This window comes from Danio rerio, chromosome 21, assembly GCF_052040795.2.
Source record: "Danio rerio strain M-AB ecotype USA chromosome 21, GRCz13ab, whole genome shotgun sequence".
In the NCBI taxonomy this organism is placed as follows: Eukaryota; Metazoa; Chordata; class Actinopteri; order Cypriniformes; family Danionidae; genus Danio; species Danio rerio.
In genome coordinates this window covers 2,087,538-2,115,000 of record NC_141041.1, presented here as the reverse complement: position 1 = coordinate 2,115,000, position 27,463 = coordinate 2,087,538, and the positions used below count along the sequence as shown (strand labels likewise).

At 37.6% G+C, this 27,463-nt stretch overlaps 2 protein-coding genes and 3 long non-coding RNA genes across 22 annotated transcripts in view; 3 read left to right on the top strand and 2 right to left on the bottom strand.

The window, feature by feature from the left end:
• Positions 1-10,750, top strand: part of zgc:152948 — a gene marked incomplete in the record, with an annotated part of 13,581 nt that extends 2,831 nt beyond the window's left edge. For 2 of the 17 annotated variants that reach the window (NM_001442116.1, NM_001442113.1), the window contains 7 exon segments: positions 770-1,053; positions 3,201-3,212; positions 4,708-4,859; positions 7,412-7,478; positions 9,271-9,423; positions 9,573-9,616; positions 9,694-10,750. In NM_001442116.1, coding sequence (NP_001429045.1) covers positions 770-1,053; positions 3,201-3,212; positions 4,708-4,859; positions 7,412-7,478; positions 9,271-9,423; positions 9,573-9,616; positions 9,694-9,814 — 833 coding nt within the window. 17 annotated transcript variants of the gene reach the window in all.
• LOC147838686 (uncharacterized) overlaps positions 1-25,006 on the bottom strand; it is a 1,589,207-nt gene extending 1,564,201 nt beyond the window's left edge. The window contains exon 1 of the long non-coding RNA XR_015519845.1: positions 23,630-25,006. This is a non-coding gene — a long non-coding RNA (uncharacterized LOC147838686). The remainder of the gene's footprint in view (positions 1-23,629) is intronic.
• LOC147838688 (uncharacterized) lies at positions 11,056-17,839 on the bottom strand. Its single transcript, XR_015519874.1, has 4 exons — positions 12,567-17,839; positions 12,187-12,515; positions 11,811-12,083; positions 11,056-11,705 (listed from the first exon to the last, which is right to left on the bottom strand). It is a non-coding gene; the product is annotated as an uncharacterized LOC147838688 (long non-coding RNA).
• On the top strand, positions 14,126-20,812 carry vmo1b (vitelline membrane outer layer 1 homolog b). The gene is given in 4 exon segments (NM_001386272.1): positions 14,126-14,398; positions 16,867-17,003; positions 17,611-17,724; positions 20,113-20,812. Coding segments are annotated over 4 exon segments (636 nt in total). The 5' UTR covers positions 14,126-14,197; the 3' UTR covers positions 20,297-20,812.
• Positions 21,088-25,001, top strand: LOC147838687 (uncharacterized). Of its 2 annotated transcripts, none has more exons than XR_015519847.1 (2): positions 21,088-22,375; positions 23,687-25,001. It is a non-coding gene; the product is annotated as an uncharacterized LOC147838687 (long non-coding RNA). The 2 variants fall into 2 exon arrangements; XR_015519846.1 differs by having other exon boundaries at positions 21,228-22,424.
• Positions 25,007-27,463: the final 2,457 nt, after the last annotated feature.

Below are 27,463 nucleotides of genomic sequence, written 5' to 3'. Positions count from 1 at the left end.
AATAATAAGAAGAAGAACAACAATAAATATAATAAAATATAACTACTACTAATAATAAATATGATAATTTTTAACTAATAATAATAATAATAAATAGTACAATATAATAATAATAATAATATAAAATATAACTAATATTAACAATTATAATAAATATAATTAATGATAATACTAATAACAATAATAAAAATTTATAATAAAGATAATAATAATAATAAATTTAATAACATAATTGGTAACAATAACAACAACAATAATAATAATACATTATTATTTTTTGGACAATATAAAACAAAACTACAAACACAACATGGAACGCCTGACGCATACCAAAATTGAACTTACAGTAATATACATATGGTAATACCACAGCATTCTGCTACAGGCAACACAATGCAGCAGGACCGGTAGACCATTTGTTAAAAACAGAAAGGACGCGATATCATTCCAAATCTCTAAAGATCACAAACAGATGTTTATACTGCACAGATACGGTGTCCATATGCTGACAAATCCATCCCCCGTGGAGTGACTAAGACATGTTAGAAGTTCCAGAGGAAAAGTCTCTTTGATAACCGAATACCATGCTTTTACAGAAGGGGTTTATCACTGATCCACGACATTAATAAATTCTTCCTGGCAGCAAAAGTTATCAGTCAAAACAAGTGCTTGTTACGAATCGGTCTGCAAGGAAAACCCAGGAGAAGAACAGAGGGTGCCTCTGACAGTAATTTAATTACAATAACTCGTTACTATATGTACCCAACAGCAAAAACCCTCCATGGTGCCCATTTACGATCACAGAGTAAAGCTCCGCCTCCAAACATCCTACCAGCCAATCAGAGACTTCCATTAGACACACCCACATACCGGAATTTGCCACGCTGGATGAGCAGCCACAGAGTTCCCCCATGGGTCACGGAGCTGGAGGAGGGCAGAAGTCAGACAGAGGTCAAAGATCACTCAGGAGAGGTCGTCAGCCTGAGGGAGCTGCGTTTACAACACACACACTCAAACACGCTCCAGACGGCAAACACACCACCCCTTTTTAAAGGTACGCAAGTATTAAACAGACATTTCACCTGGGGCAATGCTAGACATGAAGCTCTACTGGGGCTTAGCCCCCCCTCCAAAAAACATAAAGAAATTAATTAATAAAAAATAAATAATATACACTTAAAGTCAGAATTATTCGCCCCGTTTATATTTTCCCCAATTTCTGTTTAACGGAGAGCAGATTTTTTCAGCACATTTCTAATCATAATAGTTTTAATAACTCATCTCTAATAACTGATTTATTTTATCTTTGCCATGATGACAGCACATAATATTAGACTAGATATTCTTTAAAGGGCACCTATGGTTTTCAAGCTATTTGGACAAACATACGTGTATATATAGTGTATAGACCATCATATTGGGGTGATATAAACACACCCAGTGCTTTTTTTTTCAATTTAACAACATAAAAACGGTGGACCAATTAGAGCGGTTTTCAGACCGACCGCAACTTTACGTAGGAGTGCGGTCACCCCGCCCACCGATATTGATTGACAGCTGCGCGCATTAACATGTTCCGGTAGTCACTTGTATATGTCAACAAGACCAAGCAGACATACACAAAGCAACCGGGAATAAAAGGTCTGTTCAGTTCGCCAGGATCAGCAATCATCATCAAATGTGATTAGGAGTGAGTTTCACATGTTTAACGTGTTTTTAAAACAGTGCACGTGTGTAATTAACTACAGCGATTTACTTCAGCTTTACTTCATCAGCACAGCCGCGTGTCAGAACAATTATAAAAGAAGACGCTTCAATCACGGTTTGTGGAAGTTAAATCAGGTTTATTTTGTACATTAGCATAACAGATATCCACACAGCACTGGAGGTTAGCCTGTATCCTGTCACATTTGAGTGCAAAAACAGTGCTAAGCTAAGCGCGCTCTGTCTGTCTGCCTGCCTGCTTGTGTGTGTGTGTGTGTGTCAGCTGCGGTGTGCGTGTGTATCTCTTTGTGTGTGTGTGTGTGTGTGTGTGTGTGTGTGTGTGTGTGTGTTAGGGCTGCTCGATTATGGGAAAAATCATAATCACGATTATTTTGGTCATAATTGTAACATGATTATTCAAAACGATTATCAGTTGAAGTCAAAATTATTCGTCCTCCTGTGAATTAATTTTTATTTATAAATATTTCCCAATTGATGTTTAACAAAGGTTTATTACAGTATTTCCTATAATATTTTTTTCTTCTGGAGAAAGGCTTATGTGTTTTATTTCAGCTAGAATAAAAGCAGGTTTGAATATTTTGAAACCTATTTTAATAGCTCGATATTATTAGCCCCTTCAAGCAAGATGTTTGATTGTCTGCAGAAGAAACTACTAATATACAATGACTTGTCTATTTACCCTAATTAAGGCTTTGAATGTCACTTTAAGCTGAATACTAGTATCTTGAAAAATATCTAGTAAAATATAATGTAGTCATCATAGCAAAGATAAAAGAAATCAGTTATTAGAAATGACTTATTAAATCTGTCACGTTTAATCTGCGCTTTAAGCATCTTCACTGTATTTTTCATTTTATTATTGATTAATAATAAAAACAGTCAGCAGTCACTTTAAGAATAGTGCGGCTCTGATATGGTTTCTCTTTCTCGTGTCTTTTGATTCTCTACTTGTTTGTTTATTACACAAATGAGGGTTAATATGAATAATCACTAAACACCGCGCTCTGACACAAGTGTGCATGTATTTGACCATTAAAGCGCTCACATTAAGATCGCGTTAGATGTGTGTATGCTCTGCTGTCCGAGGCTAAAGCCTGATTTATACTTCTGCGTCAAGTGACCGGCGTAACCCACGGCGCAGGCAACGCGCGTGGCTGTGCATTTATACTTCTGCTGCTGTCTCTGTAGGTCTGCATTAACACTTCCGAAACGCTAGTTGGCAGTGAGGTGTAAATGTTCCTCTGTGTCGAGTTTCTTCGCTGCTTTTCCTGAACACTTCCGGGATGTACAAGTGGCTCAAACTCGCTCATTTTGAGGCAGGAACCGGAGCTCCTTCACGGGACTCCACACTTGTAAACAATCGCTCGTGTTATTCGCGCGGCTCTCGGTCCCGCCCAGACTCGTCAGCGCTACCAAGCCGACCAATCACAGAGCTTACGCTACGCGTCGTTGCGACGTGTAGTTACATTTTTTGAGAGGTGCACGTCAGTGACGGCGACGGCCACGGCGAAGGGCTATGCGTCAGTGCCGTAGCATACGTCGGCGTTTGACGCAGAAGTATAAATTAGCCTTAAGCGCGGCGCGCGGAAACACACACACACGCTCATGTCCGAGACTAAGCACGGCGCACACACACACAACAGCACGTGCTCTTTTGCGCTTTTAAAAATATGAATGATGCGCATCCCATGCTGCAAAAGTTGCATTACAGCACATGCATTTAGTCATTTTCACGTGGAACTGAGCTTTGCAGAACTGGAAAGGGGGCGGTATGTGATGGAATAATCGCTTATCTCGATTAATGCTTTTTCATAATCGTTAAAAGCCAAAATCGAAATCGGATTTTCGATTAATTGCACAGGCCTAGTGTGTCTGTGTGTGCTTGCGCGCGTGAACTTTGTAACGATATTGTGTGTGACTCATCAATGCAACTTCACAATACTGATTAGTAAAGGTTAGTTCTTACTGTAGTATTTCTCACAAACGCTATGTGAGTCCTTCCTCCTTAAAGTCTGTCTGTTGTCTGACGCAGCAGAGGGAGGAGATTAAAGCACGCGGGAAGGCACGTAGAAACAGTAGGCGGGCAGAACTCGCCTTAAAGGCGCAGTACGACAAAACCACCCCCTGCTGGAAATCAGTATAAAACAGCATCTTGTAAAAGGTGTAATGAAAAATCTGATGGGTGTTTTGTGCTGAAACTTTATATACACATTCTAGAGACGCAAAAGGCTTATATTAAATCTGAAAAAAGGGATAACCTAGGTGCCCTTCAAGACTTCTATACAGCTTAAAGATGCATTTAAAGGCTTAACTAGAGTAATTGGGTTAACTAGGCAGGTTAGGGTAATTAGGCAAGTTATTGTATAATGATGGTTTGTTCTGTTGACTATCAGATAAAAAATATATATAGCTTAAAGGGGCTATTAATTTTGACCTTAAAATGGTCTTTTAAAAAATAAAAACTGCTTTTATTCTAGCCGAAATAAAACAAATAAGACTTTCTCCAGAAGAAAAAATATTATCAGACATACTGTGAAAATTTCCTTGCCCTGTTAAACACTATTTTAAAAAGAGAAACAAATTTAAAGGGGGGCAGCGTTTAAAATATTAAATATAGTGTCCCATATTAATTTAATTATGTTATATCATGTAAATAATAATGAATATTTTTTTAAATTTACTTCTTTATCGGCAAATAACCATATATTATTCGATTATAATGTATACACGTGTGTACACCTACAGTTATAAGATAAGAGGTTTTACTTCCATGTAATGTTTTATTAATTGTCATTTCTGTTTTGTACATTTTAATGCATTAACCTAATGTGAATGAAAATGTTGGCAGCTTTGACTTTTGTTTTTCGTGTTCGGTTAATGTATATTAACAAAAAGGTTTATAATAGTTCAGGGTGTAAGTGAATGTGAATGTCAGTGCAGGTGAACTCCTCATTCTGCTCCTGTTTATATCTCTGTTCAGATGACAGGATTGGTTCTCTGATCTTAAGAGCGGAGCAGATGTTAAATTCTCCATCATTTGCTGTCAGTGATGCGGTAAAAGAGCTCAATGCTTCAACAGATACAGAAGAGGCGCTGGACGCGGACCGGTCCTGGGACAATCCACCAGTGGCATTGTGAGTGAAGAACAGAACAGTCCCTTTATTAATCCGGGGTCGCCACAGTGGAATGAACCACCAACTTATCCAGCATATGTTTTACACAGCGGATGTCCTTCCAGTGGGGACACACACTTTTTCACACACATACACTACGGTCAATTTTAGCCTACCCAATTCACCTGTACCGCATGTCTTTGGACTTGTGGGGGAAACCGAAGCACCCGGAGGAAACCCACGCCAACACGAGGAGAACATGCAAACTCCACACAGAAACGCCAACTGACCCAGCCGAGGCATGAACCAGTCCCCTTCTCGCTGTGAGGTGAACGTGCCTCCCACTGCGCCACCTTTACAATAATATATTTGTGCTTATACATTAGTGGGGCGGCTCAGTGGTTAGCACTGTCGCATCACAGCAACAAGGTCACTGGAAGGGCATCCGCTGCATAAAGCATATGCTGGATAAGTTGGCGGTTCATTCCGCTGTGGTGACCCCTGATAAATCAGAGACTAAGCTGAAGGAAATGAATGAATGTACATTAGTTTATCAGTATTAAAGACAAAATTGGCACTAATCTAACAAACAAACTGAAAATCACAGTCCAAAAATGAGTACGGATGTGGGGGAAATATTAACTACAATTTTAATAAACAGAAAAAATCAGGAGAATCCTAAAAAAATCTAATTTACTTGCTATTTTGTAGTTTGTAATGTTTCTCGTTTCAATCTAAAGTTGCAGTGTGTAAGTTCTGGGCGAGGCAGTGGAGCAGTAGGTAGTGCTGTCGCCTGACAGCAAGAAGGTCGCTGGTTCGGCTCAGTTGGCGTTTCTGTGTGGAGTTTGCATGTTCTCCCTACGTCGCGTGGGTTTTCTCCGGGTGCTCCGGTTTCCCCCACAGTCCAAACACATGCGGTACAGGTGAATTGGGTAGGCTAAATTGTCCGTAGTGTATGAGTGTGTGTGTGGATGTTTCCCAGAGATGGGTTGCGGCTGGAAGGGCATCCGCTGCATAAAAACTTGCTGGATAAGGGCTGATTTATACTTCTGGGTCAAACGCATAGCCCTTCGTCGGCTGACGTGCACCTCTTAAAAAAATGTAACTACACGTCGCAACGACGCGTAGCGTAAGCTCTGTGATTGGTCGGCTTGGTAGCGCTGACGAGTCTGGGCGAGACCGAGAGCCGCGTGCAGGCACGTGCACACATAGGGCTCAACCTTTGCAGAGCACATGCCCTTTTTAGTCTTGGATAGAAAGTGCCCTTCCAAAATGATCAAAAGTGCCCCCGCGACGCGGCACACCTTCGGTCCCGCCCTTCAGTACGCGCGCGACAACACCGCTGTTCAGTACGCGCGCGACAACACCGCTGTTCAGTACGCGCGCGACAACACCGCTGTTCAGTACGCGCGCGACAACACCGCTGTTCAGTACGCGCGCGACAACACCGATGTTCAGTACGCGCGCGACAACACCGCTCTTCAGTACGCGCGCACATGCTCGCACATGCCCTTTGGACGGTCTCTGCACGGGCCTGGCCGCGTGAATAGTGCGAGCCTGATGGAGCGATTGTTTATAAGTGTGGAGTCTCGTGAAGGAGCTCCGGATGGAAAGTTTTGTTTCGTGTTTACCTCATAGCTAAAGTTGTTGCACGTCTGCCGGGTCCTGCCTCAAAATAAGCGAGTTTGAGCCACTTGTACAACCAGGAAGCGTTCAGGTAAAGCAAAAAAGCAGCGAAGAAACTCGACACAGAGGAACATTAACACCTCACTGCCAACTAGCGTTTCGGAAGTGTTAAAGCAGACCCACAGAGACAGCGTGCAGAAGTATAAATGCACAGCTACGCGCGTTGCATGCGCCGTGGGTTACGCCGGTCACCTGACGCAGAAGTATTCACCTTATTCTCCGCCGACGAGCGGGCGCTGCCATTTGAATCTTTTTGGCTCGAGACTTCTGCTCTCATTCACTTCCATTCATTTTTTGACGTTAAGACTGCTTGTTACCTTGCTTGATGTTGCAATTTGATATTTTCTTATTATATTACGCTACTTGGTCTGTATAGTCATGCAAACATTTGTTTGTAGAGCAAGTAGTTTGACCGTTTTCTGCCGTTTATTATTCCTAGTCATTTCTCCCATAGGCGACTGAATCGGAAGTTCTAAGACAATCGCGAAAACAGGCGCACTTCCGCATTTTAGAATAAGGTCAATAAACCAGGCTTAAGTTGGCGGTTCATTCCGCTGTGGTGACCCCAGGTTAATAAAGGGACTAAGCCTACAAGAAAATGAATGAATGAATTTGTAAGTTTGACACCCAGTGGTTGAACTAGGTATTGCACCCCTGGATCAACACGCGCAGGTTGCCAGATTGATAACGTTAACAGGAGTGTGCCTGACTGTCAAACCTAAAGGCTGATTTAAGTTGTGTTCAAAATAAAAGCAATGACAAGCAATAGAAGGAATATTTTCCATATTAAAATGACTTTTTGTCCTAAACAACACCTGAAATTTATATAAGAAAGTTATATTTAGACTACTAAATCAAAGAAAGTAATTGATTCCTACTGTGTGCAGTAAATCTCCAGTGCCGGTGGGCATCGCTGAAGAGCCGCCAGCAGCTGAGGATCTGCAGAGGAGTAAGGTACAGTACGAGACGTGATTTAAAGCAGATATTAAATGAGAAACTAAAATTTCCTTGATATATTTTGACGTATAAAAGTTGACAGTTCTATAAACACATCCTGCACGTTTCAGAATTAAACACTTTGTGGTTCCTCTAAATTCAGCCAAAGAGCATAGAATCACCAAGAGGCGACACGCTAATACGCGATATGGGGAAACAGCCACTAGATGCCGCTAGTGTCATGCGGCGGCCATATTGGAATGAAAACTCCAATAGAACAGCAGCATGTTACAAGTCTGTACAATAAACTATTAAAGAGCTGATGATTGTGATAGTAAGTGTTGTATTGTCGTCTTTCAGGTTGTATTTCAGCTTTAAAGGGCCATGAAACCTCCTCGTTTCAGCTGGGTGTTTTCACACCTCTACTTTGGAAAAAGTCAGAAAAGTGGGCGTGTCCAGCTCTGTTTAGGGGGGAGTGTCGGAGGAACTAAAGTGGGATGGTGTGGGAGTGTCTATTTGGGCACGCGCGAGTTTCAGAGTCAAAATACACACCCACACAGACAGGAGAAAGCGATGGTGTTTAACCTACATGGACATCTGTAGTCGAATTATTTGCCAAATTATTAAATGTTGGACTTTAACTGCAGTTTGGCTCTTTCATTCAGGGAATTCATTCATGTCCCTCGCGACAAACGAGATATTTGATTCGAGGATCTGCTCTAAGCGTGTATTTTTCATGCAATGTTTGATACCGCACCGCGAATGAGAGAAAAAAACCTCCGCATTTCCCGGAAACTTAGATGCACTCGGCAGGTAGCGTCAGAAAGCCGCGTGTGTTATTCCGGTCACTAAATGCGGTTAAAAACCCTACACGAGGTTAAAGTTTGGTTGTGGTCCTAACATGTTACGGTGCAATAGTTAACTTAGTTCGATACGAACAAACTGAATAAACAAAGAGCACTGGTCGCTCACTTACCAAATCTGTAGAGACAGGACAATCACCAGCAAGTAGAGCCGCGTCTTTATTAAGAGGAGACTACAAGCGAATCCGGATCTCAGCGTTTGCAGATGAGAACAGCTCTCAGGTAAACAATAATCCTCCTTAGACACGTAAGTTATTGTTGTCGAGCGTCGTGTACACTGTTAATCCACACGTGACTCTAGCTGAGCTCTCACAGAGAGAAAAAGAAAACGAAACTTAACTGCAGCAAACTATAAAAGCAACACTTCACGCTTGTTTTGCCAACACAACGTGGCGTCTCTGTCGTGTAAACACAGAAATGAATATTAATGAAGTTGCACAATAGAGCGCGCTGATTGGTTTGAACCAAGCCTTACTCATGCATTTATGCATCACACTGTAAGACGTAATAAGACACACTCTGGCACAGACGTCCAGTCTGCACGCTGGAATACACGCTATTATGTCATGACCGTGATGCAGCTTCAAAAATTCGTTACAAACAGGAAGTACGAATTTGCTTGAAATAACGCAAAAACAACCAATTTACACTTTTTAGTGAAATATAGGTGTCCTAATAGTGTTTTTAGCAGTGTGGGACACATATACCACTGTTAACAGCTCAACACATGTGTTCTGGTGTTTCGTGACCCTTTAATGCACTTTTCAAATAAATAATTGAAAAACAAAGCAGCTGCTCGCCGAAATGAAGCGTTTCTGTCAGTGAAAGTCAGCGCATTTGGCTTCGAGTGGGAACCCTGATAATAAACAACTGGGGAAAATCATGGCTACTTTAAACACTCTAATGTTAATCTGTATTACTGTAATGCTGCGTGTGTGCGCGTGTAGTCTGCAGCATCCGGCTCTTCCGGATACAGCAGCAGGAATCATCCGGGTCCAGTGGAGGCGCTCAAACACATGCTGTACCGCCTGCAGGCCGTGGAACAGAAGATCAGCCAATCACAGCACAGCATTACAGATTCAGCAGACACTGCAGAGCAGGTGCAGAACACTGATAAAAACATCACGCTACCGTGTGTGTGTGTGTGTGTGTGTGTGTGTGTGTGTGTGTGTGTGTGTGTGTGTGGTCTCATACAGCACCTTTAAATTGATTTAGTTTATTTTTAAATGCATTTATTGCTTCTTAGCAGGAAACAGAAGCTGTGGATGCAGGAAGCGGCGAGTCTTTACAGAGGTCAGTCGATATGAGTGTTTTTCTCCTTTATAAACTGGTGCTGGTGTTCAGTTTTGTTTATGATCCGGGTTTCTCAGAGCTCTTCATCATCTGGAGCGGCTGAAAACACTGGTGGACGATATGAATGATAGGAAGGTGGGAGCAGGGAATGATGGGATTGACTCTACAGACTGCACCAGAATCAGCATGCACACATGAAGACCAGACCTCAGACTGTTATTAATACAGTCAAGCATGAAATTATTCATTCGCCCCTGACAAATTCTGGCTTAAAGTTATTGTTCAAATGTACATAAAACCTAAAACATATATATTTTCCACAATGATGCCTCTTGTATGTCACGTTATAGTCTTCTGGGAGTAGCCTGGGTCATTTCCAGGTAATAAAACTACTTTCTGGTTGACTTGACGTAAGTTTAAGTCAGAGTTTGCCAGGGGTATGAATACTTTCAGGCTTGACTGTATATAAACACAGACACGGCTCATATTTGCTTAAAGGTGTCATTTCTATTTTCATTTAAAGGGACAGTTCACCCAATAAATGTGAATTCTGTCTTCTTTTAGTCATCTTTAAACCAGAGTTTCTTTCTTCTGTTGAACACAATGAAAAATAAATAGAGTATGCTGGAAAAAGGCGACGTTGAGAAGATTTGTATTTTTGGGTGAACTGGCCCTTTAAACTGCATCAACAAAAGCTTCTTTATCAGTGGTTTGTCTGAAGAGTGTTATTGACTTGCACAATTATTCAGTTTTGTATATAAATAAACGCTTATTTTAAGCTAACGGAGTTCGAGTATTTCAGTTGTCAAAAGGATCATTCAAGTTCTGGTTTTGATGTTGATTAAAGACGGAACTGTAAGTAGCTTCTTGCAGTTCTGACTTTTATTATGAAATTCGTGTGGCATTTTTTTTCTCTCTCTGCATTTGCTGATTTAATTTGTAATTTGAATATTGATCGAATATCTATTCTTGCACCATGGAATAATAGAAAAAAGGTAATTGGTCGAATTCACAATTCAGTTTTTTTTTTCCTCAGAATTCTGAATTAACAACTCAAATTGTTTTGTTTTTTTAAAGTAATTGTGATTATTTTTTACTCACTATTCTGACTATTTTCCAATTAAAATTATGCATAAAAAAATTATGGCCGTGTATTTCTACATTATCTAGATTTTAACTTTTTGTCACTTTTGCTTCACAGTTTTTACTTTGTGTGGAAATATTTATTTGCCTCGGTTTTTACTTTTCTTGTTTGTTTTCGTAACTTTAATAATTAATTTGTTTTCCACAAAAAATAAATAAATAATAAAACAAAAATCGCAATTGTAAAAATAATTTGTATTAAAAAAAAAAATGTAAAAAGTTAAACTTTTCAATCACAATTCAGATTTTACCCTCCAGAATTCTAACTTAGTTAAAAACCTTTTTTTTTTTTTTTTACTCAATTCTGACATGCAAGTCTCAAGATCAACGCATTTACATTTCACAGTTCTGCCTTTGGATCTTTACATTTTAAGAATTGTCAGTCTTTAAAAAAAATATTTTTTCTTTGTTTTTGGAATTCAGATGAAATCTTTCAGTCTTATAATTAAAAACGTAAGTAACTGCATCGTGTAAAACCAGAGTTCTGTGCTCCAACCCATACGGAAAAATACTATCGTAAATAATGTGGTGTTTTTGAACCATGATATAGTAAAGTACTTGAATTATTTCAATTCAGCTTTATTTGTATAGCGCTTTTACAATGTAGATTGTGTCAAAGCAGCTTCACATAAATGGTCATAGTAACTGGATCAGGGTAGTTCAGTTTTTAGTGTTTTAGTTCAGTTCAGTTTAGATCAGTTCAGTGTGGTTAAAAATCATTACATTCAGTCCAAACACTGAAGAGCAAATTCATCGATGCGTAGCTCTACCGATCCTGAACCATGCCAGCCAGTGGCGACAGCGGAGAGGGAAAAAAACTTCACCAATAGAAGAGTGAAGAAAAAAACCTTGAGAGAACCAGACTCATTTTAATTTATCTGCTGGCCAAAAGTCTTGTGCATTAATCTGTTGTGGCGGTTCTATAGTTGCTACGGTAACACACCAACTATAGAAATCGATCTGCTGTGTCAGTTCTATAGTTGCTACGACAATGCACCATCTATAGAAATCGATCTGCTGTGTCAGTTCTATAGTTGCTACGACAACACACCAACTATAGAAATCGATCTGCTGTGTCAGTTCTATAGTTGCTACGACAACACACCAACTATAGAAATCAATCTGCTGTGGCAGTTCTATAGTTGCTACGGTAACACACCAACAATAGAAATCCATCTGTAGTGGTGGTTCTATAGTTGCTATGGTAACACACCAACTATAGAAATCGATCTGTTCTGGCAGTTCTATGGTTGCTACGACAACACACCAACTATAGAAATCAATCTGTTGTGGCGGTTCTATAGTTGCTACGACAACACATCAACTATAGAAATCGATCTGTTCTGGCAGTTCTATGGTTGCTACGACAACACACCAACTATAGAAATCAATCTGTTGTGGCGGTTCTATAGTTGCTACGACAACACATCAACTATAGAAATCGATCTGTTCTGGCAGTTCTATGGTTGCTACGACAACACACCAACTATAGAAATCAATCTGTTGTGGCAGTTCTATAGTTGCTACGACAACACATCAACTATAGAAATCGATCTGTTGTGGCAGTTCTATAGTAGCTATGGTAACACACCAACTATAGAAATCGATCTGCTGTGCTAGTTCTATAGTTTCTACGACAATGCACCATCTATAGAAATCGATCTGCTGTGGCAGTTCTATAGTTGCTACGGTAATACACCAACAATAGAAATCCCTCTGTAGTGGTGGTTCTATAGTTGCTATGGTAACAAACCAACTATAGAAATCGATCTGCTGTGCCAGTTCTATAGTTGCTACGGTAACACACCAACTATAGAAATCGATCTGTTGTGGCAGTTCTATAGTTGCTATGGTAACAAACCAACTATAGAAATCGATCTGCTGTGCCAGTTCTATAGTTGCTACGGTAACACACCAACAATAGAAATCCATCTGTAGTGGTGGTTCTATAGTTGCTATGGTAACACACCAACTATAGAAATCGATCTGTTCTGGCAGTTCTATAGTTGCTACGACAACACACCAACTATAGAAATCGATCTGTTGTGGCAGTTCTATAGTTGCTATGGTAACACACCAACTATAGAAATCAATCTGTTGTGGCAGTTCTATAGTTGCTATGGTAACAAACCAACTATAGAAATCGATCTGTTGTGGCAGTTCTATAGTTGCTATGGTAACACACCAACTATGGAAATCGATCTGCTGTGGCAGTTCTATAGTTGCTACGACAATGCACCATCTATAGAAATCGATCTGTTGTGGCAGTTCTATAGTTGCTACGGTAATACACCAACAATAGAAATCCCTCTGTAGTGGTGGTTCTATAGTTGCTATGGTAACACACCAACTATAGAAATCGATCTGTTGTGGCAGTTCTATAGTTGCTATGGTAACAAACCAACTATAGAAATCGATCTGCTGTGCCAGTTCTATAGTTGCTACGGTAACACACCAACAATAGAAATCCATCTGTAGTGGTGGTTCTATAGTTGCTATGGTAACACACCAACTATAGAAATCGATCTGTTCTGGCAGTTCTATAGTTGCTACGACAACACACCAACTATAGAAATCAATCTGTTGTGGCGGTTCTATAGTTGCTATGGTAACAAACCAACTATAGAAATCGATCTGTTGTGGCAGTTCTATAGTTGCTATGGTAACACACCAACTATGGAAATCGATCTGCTGTGGCAGTTCTATAGTTGCTACGACAATGCACCATCTATAGAAATCGATCTGTTGTGGCAGTTCTATAGTTGCTACGGTAATACACCAACAATAGAAATCCCTCTGTAGTGGTGGTTCTATAGTTGCTATGGTAACACACCAACTATAGAAATCGATCTGTTGTGGCAGTTCTATAGTTGCTATGGTAACACACCAACTATAGAAATCGATCTGTTCTGGCAGTTCTATGGTTGCTACGACAACACACCAACTATAGAAATCGATCTGTTGTGGCAGTTCTATAGTTGCTACGGTAACAGACTAACTATAGAAATCTATTTGTTGAGGAGGTTCTATAGTTGCTACAGTAACACGACATAGTAATAAACAAATGACCCAGTACTGGAGATTTCTACAACCATAGGTTATATTATACTACAAAAATCCAGTTTACTTTAGTATAACTAAAGCACACTACAGTATCAGTTCACTATAGTCAATATGACAGTATGCTGGAGCATTCATTAAACAATTGTATATACTAGAATATATAGAGTATTTCAGAAACACTAGTATTAACTACAGCATTTCTTCATGTGGCGTCTGGCAGTGATTCTTGAGCAACTGCTGTGTTTATATTCTGACTGCTCTGATGTTTAGCTGAGATTTTGTTTGCTATGTGAGCTGGACTTGGATCAGTCTGAGGGTCAACGTCCCACACTGAGAAACAAACACACACATCTGTTCTGAGCTCCAACAGAAACCATGCTCAAGTTTCTCTCTTTATTGCTAATTTCAACATTAGCAGTTTTTGCAGCGAATGCGAGTCCATCAGGACGTGTCCAGCGCTCCATCGGCAGACCTTTCAGATCAATGCTGACCGTCCATAACGGGATGAGATGGGGATCATGGGGTCAGAAAGAGATGTGTCCGACTGGGATGTACGCCGCAGGATTTAGTCTAAAGGTGAGCCACTATTATGAAGGTAAATCAGCAGCAAACCGAGAGCTTACTAATCTAAATGTGAGAACTTGTGATGGTATTTGTATGTGTTGAAATGTACAGTACACTCAGCTCTGATGTAAATAGCTGAATCTCTCAATCTGCACACCGACAATAATCAAAACCATGCAAATTTGAAGTTGCAGATTAAACATTGATGTGAAGCAGTGGTGTAAAGCAACAATAACTAATACACAAATTAGTGTATTTGTATTAGTTTAAGGAAATGCAATGTTTAAAAACATTGTTAAAAACATTAGTGCTGTATACTTCACTACTTTTTAAACCTGCAGATTTAATTTTTTCTTGTCTGAGGATTGGCTGAGTAGAAAACAGTCTTGTGATTCCCGTCCAATCAAATCGCACGTAGAAAGTAAATCAAATCATACTGAACAAGCTCAAGACATGGGCTTTTTATAAATGCTGCAAACTGTCTGAAAGCATTAAAAGTGTCCAAGGAGATGTCCAAAATCTTTCCATGCAAGCATTGGGAGACTGTTTAGATGCAAGTCACCGATAAGAAGATGGCGGTTGTTTGCTGTATCATGACTGAAATTTCCAAACGACCTTAAACAATCACTTAATGCACTACAGAATGTTACGTTTTCACACACATGCACAAATTGCATGTCAGCACTTCAACCTTTCACACTGAAATACTCAGTACTCTTGAAAACATACAGTAATATTTACAACAGATACTTTTACTCCACTTTCACTACGTTTTTGGGCAAGTAGCCATTTACTTGAGTATGATTTTCTGTACTCTTTCCACCACTGAATGTGAAGAGATGATAACAACTACCAAAGACTTTGTGTGCATGTTCAATGAAGTGTATTAAGTTGTCCTCAAGACATCATCTATATACTATATAACTGCAGGTTAACTATATATACCCATTTTATAAGGTTATAACGTCCAACTGCTCATTAAAGCAAATTTCTAATCAGCCAATTACAGAGCAGCAACTCAATGCATTTAGGCATGTAGACATGTTCAAGACTATTTGCTGCAGTTCAAAGTGAGTTAAGGGGGATTTAAGTGACATTGATCGTGGCATGGTTGTTGGTGCCAGACGGGCTGCTCTGAGTATTTCAGAAACTGCTGATCTACTGGGATTTTCATGTACAGCCATCTCTAGGGTTTACAGAGAATGCTCCGACAAAGAGGAAATATCCAGTGAGCGGCAGTTCTGTGGGCGCAAATGCCTTGTTGATGCTAGAGGTCAGAGGAGAATGGCCAGACTGGTTCCAGCTGATAGAAAGGCAACAGTAACTCAAATAAGCACTCGCTACAACCGAGCTCTGCAGAAGAGCATCTCTGAACACACAACACGTCCAACCTTGAGGCAGATGGGCTACAGCAGCAGAAGAGCACACCGGGTGCCGCTCCTGTCAGCTAAGAACAGGAAACTGAGGCTACAATTCACACAGACTCACCAAAACTGGACAATAGAAGATTGGAGAAACGTTGCTGCTCTGATGAGTCTCCATTTCTGCTGACACATTCAGATGCTCGGCTCAGAATTTGGCATCAACAACATGAAAGCATGGATCATCCTGCCTTGTATCAGCGGTTCAGGCTGGTGGTGGTGGTGTAATGGTGTGGGGGAGATTTTCTTTGGGTCCATTAGTACCAATTGAGCATCAACGCCACAGCCTACCTGAGTATTGCTGCTGACCATGTCCATCCCTTTATGAGCACCGGTTCTCCATCTTCTGATGGCTACTTCCAGCAGGATAACACACCATGTCATGAAGCTCAATCATCTCAGACTGGTTTCTTGAACATGACGATGAGTTTACTGTACTCAAATGGCCTCCACAGTCACCAGAGCTCAATCCAATAGAGCAGCTTTGGGATGTGGTGGAACGGGAGATTGGCATCATGGATGTGCAGCCGACAAATCTGCAGCAACTGTGTGATGCTATCATGTCAATATGGAGCAAAATCTCTGAGGAATATTTACAGTAGCTTGTTGAATCTACGCCATGAAGGATTAAGGCAGTTCTGAAGGCAAATGTGGTCCAACCCGGTACTAGTAAGGTGTACCTAATAAAGAGTATAGTTATTAGTAGCAAATAAAGTTATGGGAACTCATTACCATATTGATTTTGTGAGCTCACATTGCTAGTTTTGTTTTGAACACTTCATCTGTGCACGTCATTAAGAATAAACAATAGTTTTACCTTGTCATCTTTAAGTGAAATCTGAAAAAACAAGCCACGCCCACTGTTTACTCATAATATTTCTTTAGGAACTGCATCACAGTATGAAAAAAAAAAAAGGTTGCAGCTTTTGGCTCATGCAGACTTTAAACGTTTCTGTCGCATCACATGTAGTCAGGAAACAGTGTTAAATGCAATATTGTGCGTGTGTGTGTGTGTGTGTGTGTGTGTGTGTGTGTGTGTGTGTGTGTGTGTGTGTGTAGGTGGCAGGTATGTGGGAGTCTCTGCTGGTTGGCGATAACACAGCGCTCAATGGGATTCGTCTTCATTGCATCAACCCATCTAAAAAATCCTCTGCTCCATATGATGATTACGCCACTGTTCAGTCAGATGTAGGAAGGTGAAGCTTTTATCAAACTATTATATAGAGACTTTTGTGCCCACACTTCACATTAGGATCACATTGGTGGCCCAGAGAGCTTAATGCACTGCAATAAAAGAAGACATGCAATTACAAAAAACGAAAAGATCCTCATCGGCTGGGCAGCATACGTGTTGCAAATCCTCACAACGCAAACACACTTTAAAAATGTGCTGCATTTTCTCACAATACAAACAAAGCGGCCTTAAATCACTGTGGCTTGGGTCCTATTTTAACATCAGAAAATAAAACAATCCTTGTGCTTTTATCACTCCAATATGACTGTGGACACACTATACCTGCACACAGATCTGTCCGAACAGCTTACAAAGGATGATTTTTATCATAGGCGCCCTTTAATGCACCGTGAGTTAACATTAGCAAATATCAATAAATACTGTAATAAATGTATTGTTCTTTGTTTTTGCATGTACATTAACTAATGCACACTTATTTTGTTTTTTGCAGTGCAATTGTATTATATAGAAAATACTGTATATATTGCAGAAAAACTAAATATCGCAATGTCAGATTTTCTCTATCGAGCAGACTTAAATATTACAGCAGATTATGTTTCTTATCTCAGCTGGGGAAAATGGTCAGATATCAAATGGTGCCCAAGTGGATTCCTGATGTCTTTTCAATTGAGAGTGGAGCCCTACCAAGGGACCTGGGATGACACGGCTGCAAACAACATCAGGTGATCTTAATTGTGTAGGCCTATATAGTCAGAAGTATTAGCCCTCCTCTGAATTTTTCTTCTTTTTTAAAAATGTATCAAATGATGTTTGCAAGCAAATGTTCACAGTATGTCTGATAATATTTTTTCTTTTAGAGAAAGTCTTGTTTTATTTCGGCTAGAATAAAAGCAGTTTTAAATTTTAAAAAATCTGTCAATAAGGTCAATATTAATAGCCCCTTTAAGCTATATTTTTATTCAATAGTCTACAGATCAAACCATCATTATACAATAACTTGCCTAATTACCCTAACCTGCCTAGTTAACCTAATTAACCTAGTTAAGCCTTTAAATGTCATTTTAAGCTGTATAGAAGTGTCTTGAAGAATATTTAGTCTAATGTTATTTACTGTCATCATGACAAAGAGAAAATAAATCAGTTACTAGAGATGAGTTATTAAAACTTTTATGATTAAAATTTTTTAAAAGTGTTTAACAAATCTGCTCTACGTTAAACAGAAATTGGGGAAAAAAATAAAATAAACTTCAACTATGTATGTATGTATGTATGTATGTATATATATATATATATATATATATATATATATATATATATATATATATATATATATATATATATATATATATATATCAAAAAAAGGTATATACATATACACAGATACTTTTATTTTGTATAAACAATCGGTGTCCATTACCAAATCGCCCTGTTTAAGATCTAATTTCTTTGTAAATCAGCGATTTTTTTACTGCCTGATTGATAGACAATATATTGTGGGTTTTCCAACTGGACAAGAAGCACTGCATTACATTACATTATTATGCACCAAATGTATTTTACCTCAGTATTTTCAATGGAGTTTTAGCGCTCGCCTGTTACTGCTGATTACACTTGTGAAGTCTTTTTAACTGATTATATGTTCATTAAATCACATTATCTATTCATAAATATGCAAGTCCATTTCAGAAATTCAATTTATACACAAATCCAATTCGTAAACAAAAAAATACAAAAATGCAATTTGAAAATTCTAAAAATGATTCATAAATACACAAATCCAATTCGTGAATTTAAAACATCATTCATAAATACACAAATCCAATTTGTAAATTCAAAATATAATTCATAAATACACAAATCCAATTTGTAAATTCAAAATATAATTCATAAATACACAAATCCAATTCGTAAATTTGAAACACAGTTTATAAATACACAAATCCAATTCGTAAATTCAAAACATGATTCATAAATACATAAGTCCATGTTGTAAATTCAAAAATACACATATCTAATTCATGAATTTAATATTACAAAAATCCAATTTGTAAATTCAAAATATAATTCATAAATACACAAATCCAATTCATAAATTCAAAATACAATTGATAAATATGTAAGTCCATTTCGTTAATTCAAAAATACACAAACCCAATCGTAAATTCAAAACACGATTCATAAATGGACAAATCTAATTTGTAAATTTAAAGCACGATTCGTAAATACACAAATCCAATTAGTAAATTCAAAGCACGATTCGTAAATAAACAAATCCAATTCGTACATTCAAAACGCAATTCAAAAATGCACAAATCCGATTCGTAATTTCAAAACACTGTTCATAAATTCAAAACACGATTCATAAATAGACAAATCCAATTAGTAAATTCAAAATACAATTTATAAATATGTAAGTCCATTTCGTTAATTCAAAAATACAGATATCCAATCGTAAATTCAAAACACAATTCATAAATGGACAAATCCAATCGGTAGTTTCAAAACACAGTTCATAAATTCAAAACACGATTCATAAATAGACAAATTCAATTCGTAAATTCAAAGCACGATTCGTAAATAGACAAATCCAATTCGTAAATTCAAAACTCGATTCATAAATACGCAAGTCCATTTTGTAAATTTAAAACACTATTCATAAATACAAGTCCATTTCCTAAATTCAATCATACACAAATCCAATTCGTAAATTCAAAGCACGATTCGTAAATACACAAATCCAATTTGTGAATTCAAAACAGGATTCTTAATCCAGAAGTCCATTTCGTGAATTCAAAAATACACAAATCAATTTCGTACATTCAAAACACAATTTAAAAATGCACAAATGCGATTTGTAATTTAAAAAATACAAAAATCCTATTATTATATTAAAAACATGATTCAAAAATACACAAATCCAATGTGGAAATTCAATACCAATTCATAAATACACAAATACAATTCAATTGTCAATAATGTTTTTTTTTATTTCGTAAACTAATAATGCTAACAATGCTGTAGTGTCAATGGCAATTATGTTAGAAATGTGCAAATTATGATAACAACATCCAAGTGTCATGCTAATTGATTGGTGTCTGTATTGTGGCCAGGTTTAAATGCAGTGTAAACGCAGAAGAGCTGCAGGGGTCTGGGATGTCCTGGGGCGAATGGGGCGACTGGAGCGAGACCTGTGGAGGAACCGGAATCTGTGGGATCGAGACTATGGTGGAGGAACCGCAGGGTGTAGCAGACGACACCGCACTCAATGACCTGCGCATCTACTGCTGCGACTGAACTACACTGACAGAATGATGCATTGCATTTACTACATTTCTTTAAGGTAAATGGTTACAAACAATTTATATGGGCTGAATTTAAACAAGCAAATAAAGTTGAATTTTACTACATTTAATTTGTTTTGTTCAAATTCAGCCTATATAAGTTGCTTGCAACCACTTACCTTAAAGAAAATGTAGTAAATCCAATGCATCATTTATTAGTGCACAGAAGAGCATTACTTAAAGGCTCAGAAGATCATAATGTCATAAATCTTTTTCAAATATTTCCTAAATGATGTTAAGGATTTTTTCACAGTATTTCCTGTAATATTTTTTCTCAGGTCAATATTATTAGCCCCCTTAAACAATATATTTTTTGGATTGTCTACAGAACAAACCACTGTTATACGATGACTTGCCTAATTAGTCTAACTTTAGCACGGCAAGGCACGTTTATTTATATAGCACATTTCATACACTGTGGCAATTCAAAGTGCTTTACATAAGGAATAAAAGAGAAGTTGTAATCCAGCATTGATGTTTCCGGGTAAATGACATGACGCAGCTGTGTAATTTCACAGTAAATATCACTGACAAAACTCGCTCGGTGCACAAGACTAATCTACCAGATGCAAGCAATAAAAGCAACCAACCAGCCTAATGTGATTAATTTATAAGAAATATAATTAATATTAAATAAATAATTTATAACTTATACAGTATTTTAATAATGAAATTATATGACAATAATAATAATAATTATTATTATTATTATTATTATTACTACTACTATTATTATTATTAAATTATAATTATTATTATAAAAGTTATATTTTAAATCGTAAATTGATGTATTTTTTTAAGTTACATTGCCCAGCCCTAATATAGTCTATTGAATACAAAAACAAAAACAGAATAGATACATAAATACATTTTCTTAGTCAGATACTGATAATATTAAAAACAAGTATGTTTACACCAGTACAGATTTATTATTTATTAAAGTAATTTGCTTTACAGCCAAATGCTATAAAGTAGCACCTACAAGAATATGCGCTTTCCATAATTACTATTGATTAATCAATTGTCTACAGAAAACGTACAAAAACTAAAAAAGACACTGATCTGTGGTGAGATATATGGTCATATAGAGGTCACCACAGTGGAATGTTATTAAACAGATTATTACAGACTTCCAGTGGAATTTTAGTTGAACTATGTAATAAAAAAAGAATGTAAAATGAGCTAAAATGTACAAAAACAGCATTTAAAATAACGTCACATCTCAAAAACTTCACATGCACAAACAAAAAAAAAAAAATGCTTGGGGCTTGAATGTGTGCTAGTGTGGTTTTGTTGTGCTAACTTGTTTACCAAACAGCTATAGCATTACTCTATTAAATCTCCCTTTGTTCAAGATGTGAGACATAAACTAAATTTCTCCTGCCCTTGCTTAGCATGAAAAATAGGAATACTGTTTAACTAGTATAAAAAATATATAAAAAAATTGATTAAAAACAGATTAAAATGTGTTTAAAAAGGTTATAAAAGAATGAATAAGAGAAGAAAGACACAATAGTGCGATGTGTGGGACGCAGCACACAGATGTGTGTTCAGTCTTCATGTTAATGTGCCTAATGTTGGAGCATATCTGATCATTTCTGGAAGCTGATTCCAGCAGCAGGGGGCGCTGTTAGTAGCTGAACGCCAATTCACCCTTCTTTGACTGAACTCTTGGAGTTTCTAGTTTATTTGATCCTGAAGATCTGAGTGATCTGTTAGGTTTGTATTCAGTGAGCATATCTGTAATGTATTGAGCTCGTAGGCCATTTAGTGATTTATAGACCAGTAATAATACTTTAAACTCTATTCTGAATGTAACTGGAAGCCAGTGTAAAGAGCTGAGGACAGGTGTGATGTGCTCTGATTTCCTGGTTCTGGTCAGAATCCTGGCCGCAGCGTTCTGGATGAGCTGTAACCCGCTGACTGTGTTTTTAGGAAGGCCAGTGAGGAGTCAATTACAGTAATCCACCCTGCTGCTGATAAAAGCATGAACAAGTTTCGCTAAGGGTGCGATTTAATCGCACTAGAGTTCGTTTCCCCTTTTGATGCGGTTGGTTTGGGCAGGTGACAATCCAGCAATCGTACTCGAGTGCGCACCAAAAGCGGACCAAATAAGTGTACCGAGACCTGCTTGAAGAGGTGGTCTCGGAACGCTTTCAAACGAACCCTGGAGCGGTTCGTTTGTGGTGAGAATATGATCCGTACTAAAACAGGTCCAACCACAAAAAGTACTGCGCCTTTTGGACTAATTCAGCTGCCGTAGGCCGATGCGCTGTGCATTATGGGATATGGAGGAAAAATATTTGTTGACAGCGCTTTACCAACAGAGAGAGAGAGAGAGAGAGAGGGGAAAACATTACCTGATGCATCGTTGGAAATATTTCCGCAAGATGAGCATGTCGCAGTTTAGCTAAATTAATTCACGCCTCCTCCTGAAGTGACGAGCGATGTATTAAACACTGTTTTCCAGCTGCGGCCCGCTTCATTTTCGTAATGTATAGTTTGTCTAAAGCAAAGATACAATCAGCCAGCGCACTCGTCCCTCCAGAGTAAAAGGTTTTGATTACCTGCGGGAGTTCACTGGCATTTTCCCGCACGTGAATTCTGACCAATCAATAAGCAGTTTAGGGAATATGTTCAACAACATCTGGCCAATGAGAGATGTGGATTTTGTCAGATGACTGCATTTTGGTTCGTTTCAACTGGTTTGGACCAAAGCCAGCAGTGTGGTGTGAAAACGACCCAAAGACGGCAGAAGATGCAACAATGTATCATTTATCACCCTTGGTCCCGACCAAATGAAGCGAACTACAGATGTGAAAGCAAAGCACCCTAAGGCTGCTTTCACACCTGTGAATGGATTCAGTTGTTCTGAAACAGAGATTAAAATTGTTACATTGTTGCTCTTTGCTCTTGGAGCGGTTCGCTTTCACACTGCAAAGTTTCTAATCGGACCATAAGAGCTAAAACAAGTCACGTGCGAGTAAACTCTCCTCACATTGGTCAGAGTGTCAGGGTTTATTTTGCAGCGTCCCGCTCAGCTGTCAGGAGAGGTGGTGGTTTGGTGGTGATTGACAGGGTGAGCGCGCGACGTGTCTGAGGAGAGATGCGGTGGGGAGGGGTGAGAAGGGTGCACGACGATGCCTATTTGAGGACTGGGAGGGAGACGCGAGATTACCGGGAGATCGTCACTCGTTTGCGGGCATCCGGAGACTCGCGAAACTTCCCGCCCTACTCATAATTCTCTCTTCATATAGCCGTAAGCCTGTTACATATCCATAAACACTGTGATATAACCGCGCTCGGATCGGATCGCTTTCTCACTGCAATCGAACCGCTCCAGGGTTCGTTTCAATCGAGCCGAGACCACCTCATTCAAGCGATCTCGGAGCGATTACTTTGGCGCGGAACAGAGCGCGATTGCCCTGTTCACATATGCCAATCGAACAGCGCTAACTGGCCAAACGAGACACGTTCCAAAACAAAAGTTTAGGTGTGAAAGCACCCTAAGTCTTCACTGGAAACAAAGCATCTGATTCCTGCAGTGTTTTTGAATGGTAGTATGCTGATTTACTGACTGCTTTGACATGACTGTTGAAACTCAGATCTGACTCCAGAGTCACACCAAGAATGGTAACGAGCTCAACTAATAAAAGACAACGTCCACCGGCTGAGGTCCCACCTAGTCAGTAGGGCTCACAGCTTGGCAGGTATGTCAGTGGACAGCACATGCTCTTATGAATAATTAAGAAGCCGGCTCTTCTCATAGGATAGGAGAACTCAGCTATGAATAATAATGAGAAACCAACGTGTCATCACTCCACTAGCAGATTCACGCTACGTCACTGATTCTGTTCCCGCCTCAATAATGATTTTAAAACCAGATGCAATGAGCTGACAAAAGCGCAAAATTATCCAACTTTCCCCACAATTAAAGCCGACAGCTGCTAACAGTGTCCTAACTGATGCTCAACACACACTTATCTGTTAAAATCTCAAAATAAGTACTCGAGGGTGTCTTAAACCTTTAAGGAGGCTAATAATATTGGCCTTAAAATGGTTTAAAAACAATTAAAAACTGCTTTTATTCTAGCCGAAGTAAAACAAATAGGACTTTCTCTAGAGGAACAAATATTAGAGGAAATTTAATGCATGTAATTAAGCCAACTTGTCAAATCAAATGAATTCATTCATTCATTTCCTTTCCGCCTAGTCCCTTTATTATTCCACAGTGGAATGAATCGCCAACTTATCCAGCACATGTTTTACACAGCGAATGCCCTTCCAGCTGCAACGCATCACTGGGAAATCAAATGAATTTAGTAGCTATCACACTATGTCTGGACACATTAGACCAGGGGTCACCAATCTCGTTCCTAGAGGGCCGGTGTCCCCACAGAGTCTAGCTCCAACTTGCCTCAACACACCTGCCTGGCTGTTCCAAGTATACCTAGTAAGACCTTGATTAGCTCTTTCAGGTGTGTTTGATTAGGGTTGGAGGGAAAATATTCAGGACACCGGCCCTCCAGGAAAAAGTTTGGTGACCCCTGCATTAGACTAGATTTGCATGTATTCTCGTTAATTAAAGAAATGTCGGTCATTTTGAATACTGTGCATGTTCAAATTAAATGCTTAATAAAAAAATAAAAGGAGGAAAAGCCTTAATTTGATCATTTTCTGTTGCACATCTTGACTGGTCATCAGTCTCAGCCTATTAATAAGATAATAACAGCGTCAACACGTCTTAATAATTGAGCCGGTTAAGAGTTTTGATTTCTCCATGCAAACACAATCATTACTTTAACACAGAGCTCTTTTTGTGTGTGTGCATAATTTTATTAGCTAGTCATATTTATTTTAAGTACAACAAGATACAGGAAAAATCTCCATCACATCATTCAAATACTTGGTTAAGCTGAATCGTGTTCTTTTTAAGAGTGAGAAATAAGCACTATTTAACAAGGGCAAGAACATTAAAGCGGTAGTTCACCCACAAATTAAACTTCTTGCATAGCTTATTCACCCTTTACTTGTTTTAAAACACTGTTAAGCACAAAAGAAGATATTTTGAAAAATGCTGAAAACCGGTACCCATTGACTTCTATTTGTTTTAACAACAATCCAAGTCAATGGTTACAGGTTTTTAACTTCCTTTAAACTATTTTCTTTTGTGTTCAACAGAAGAAAGACATTTATAACCACTTGAGGAAGAGTTAAAAGTGAGCAAATGTTCATTTTTGTGTGAACAAGCGCTTTAATGACGCGCAAAGTTTTTCAACATTTGTTAGTAACATTTTTCCACATGCACTCAGACGTCATACAACAACACAAACGCTTTGTAAAAAACATAATACATCATATTTCTGAATCTGTTTTGAGGAATTTGATGCAGATTTCTTGTTATTTTGATGGTCAAAACATCATTTGTTCATGAGACATGAGTTAGACTCTTCTTAAAGGGGCAGTTCACCCCACTCATTCACTCTTTCTTCACTTATTCCAAACGTGTTTGTGTTTCTTTCTTCTGTTGAACACAAAAGAAGATATTTTGAAGAATGTTGGGAAGAAAATAACTTAGTTTTTGTTTTTCCTACTATTGAAGTCAATGGTAAGCCCATTTTCGCCAGGTAAGAAAATTAAATTATAACATGAAAAGTTCTGACTTTTAATTTAAAATTATGACACAATAATGTGAATATTTTCAAGATAATAACAATAATAATAATAATAAACAATTTCAAATTAATTTCATACTAAAGTGAGTCAATATTATAAAAAAAAAGATTAATCTGATGAAACAGGACTATTTTTGCATATATATTTATAGGCGAGTCATTGAATCATTAACTCAAAATTAAATTAAAACATTAATTTAAATTGTATAATATAAAATATATTATATATTAACAATTATAAATATATATTTACAATTATATATATATTCATTTTATAATATATTTGATATTATGGACATCAAATTCATGTTTTTAATATTTTACAAAATCACAATATGATTTTCTAAAGGCTGTAGCGATTGCACTGTTATGCCAGTAGGTGGCGACAAACAACCATCTAAATGTGTGTCAGTAATTTTTTTAAATAATGTGATTACTTTCAAGATAATATTAATAATAATATTAATTAATTTCACACTAATGTGAGCCAATAATATAAAAAAAGATTAATCTAATAAAACAACATATTTATAAGCGAGTCATTGAATCATTCACTCAAGATTAAATTAAAAACATGAATTTAAATTCTATAATTTAAAATATATACTTATGTTTGTAAATATATAATCTATTTATTGTAGAATATATTTTGTATTATAGAAATCAAACTCATGTTGTTAATATAATCTTATAAAATCCAAATCATGACTTCTAAAGGTTGTAGTGTTTGCAATGTCAATAGGTGGTGACAAACAACCATCTAAATGTCTGTTGCTAATTTTTCTAAACAATGTGAATATTTTTAAGATATAATAATAAATAATTTCAAAATTTCACACTAATCTGCGTCAAAAACAATTAATCTAATAAAACAGGACATATTTATAAGCGAGTCATTGAATCATTAACACAAAATTTAATTATGAATATGAATTTAAATTTTATAATATGAATTAAACCCATGTTTTTTTAATATAATTTTACAAAATCTAAATTATGACTTTATGAATATGAAAGTTGTAGTGATTGCATTGTTATGCCAATAGGTGTCAACAAACAATTTGCAACACAATTTTTTATAAGATAATAAATAATTTCAAATTAATTTCACTAATGTGCATTATTAATAATTCAAAACTGATCAATCTAATGAAACATGACATATTTATAAGCGAGTTGTTGAATCATTAACTCAAAATTAAATTTAAAGACTAATTTAATTTCTATAATATAAAATATATATTTACTAAGATATATATATATATATACATTTTTAAATATATTTTATACTATAAAAATTAACGTTTTAATATCATTTTACAAAATCCAAATGTATGACTTCTAAAAGTTGTAGCGATTGCACTGTTATGCCAATAGGTGGCGAGTCTGGCGACAAACATTTGGCGACACTAATTTTACAAAATAATCTAAATAAATATTTTCCA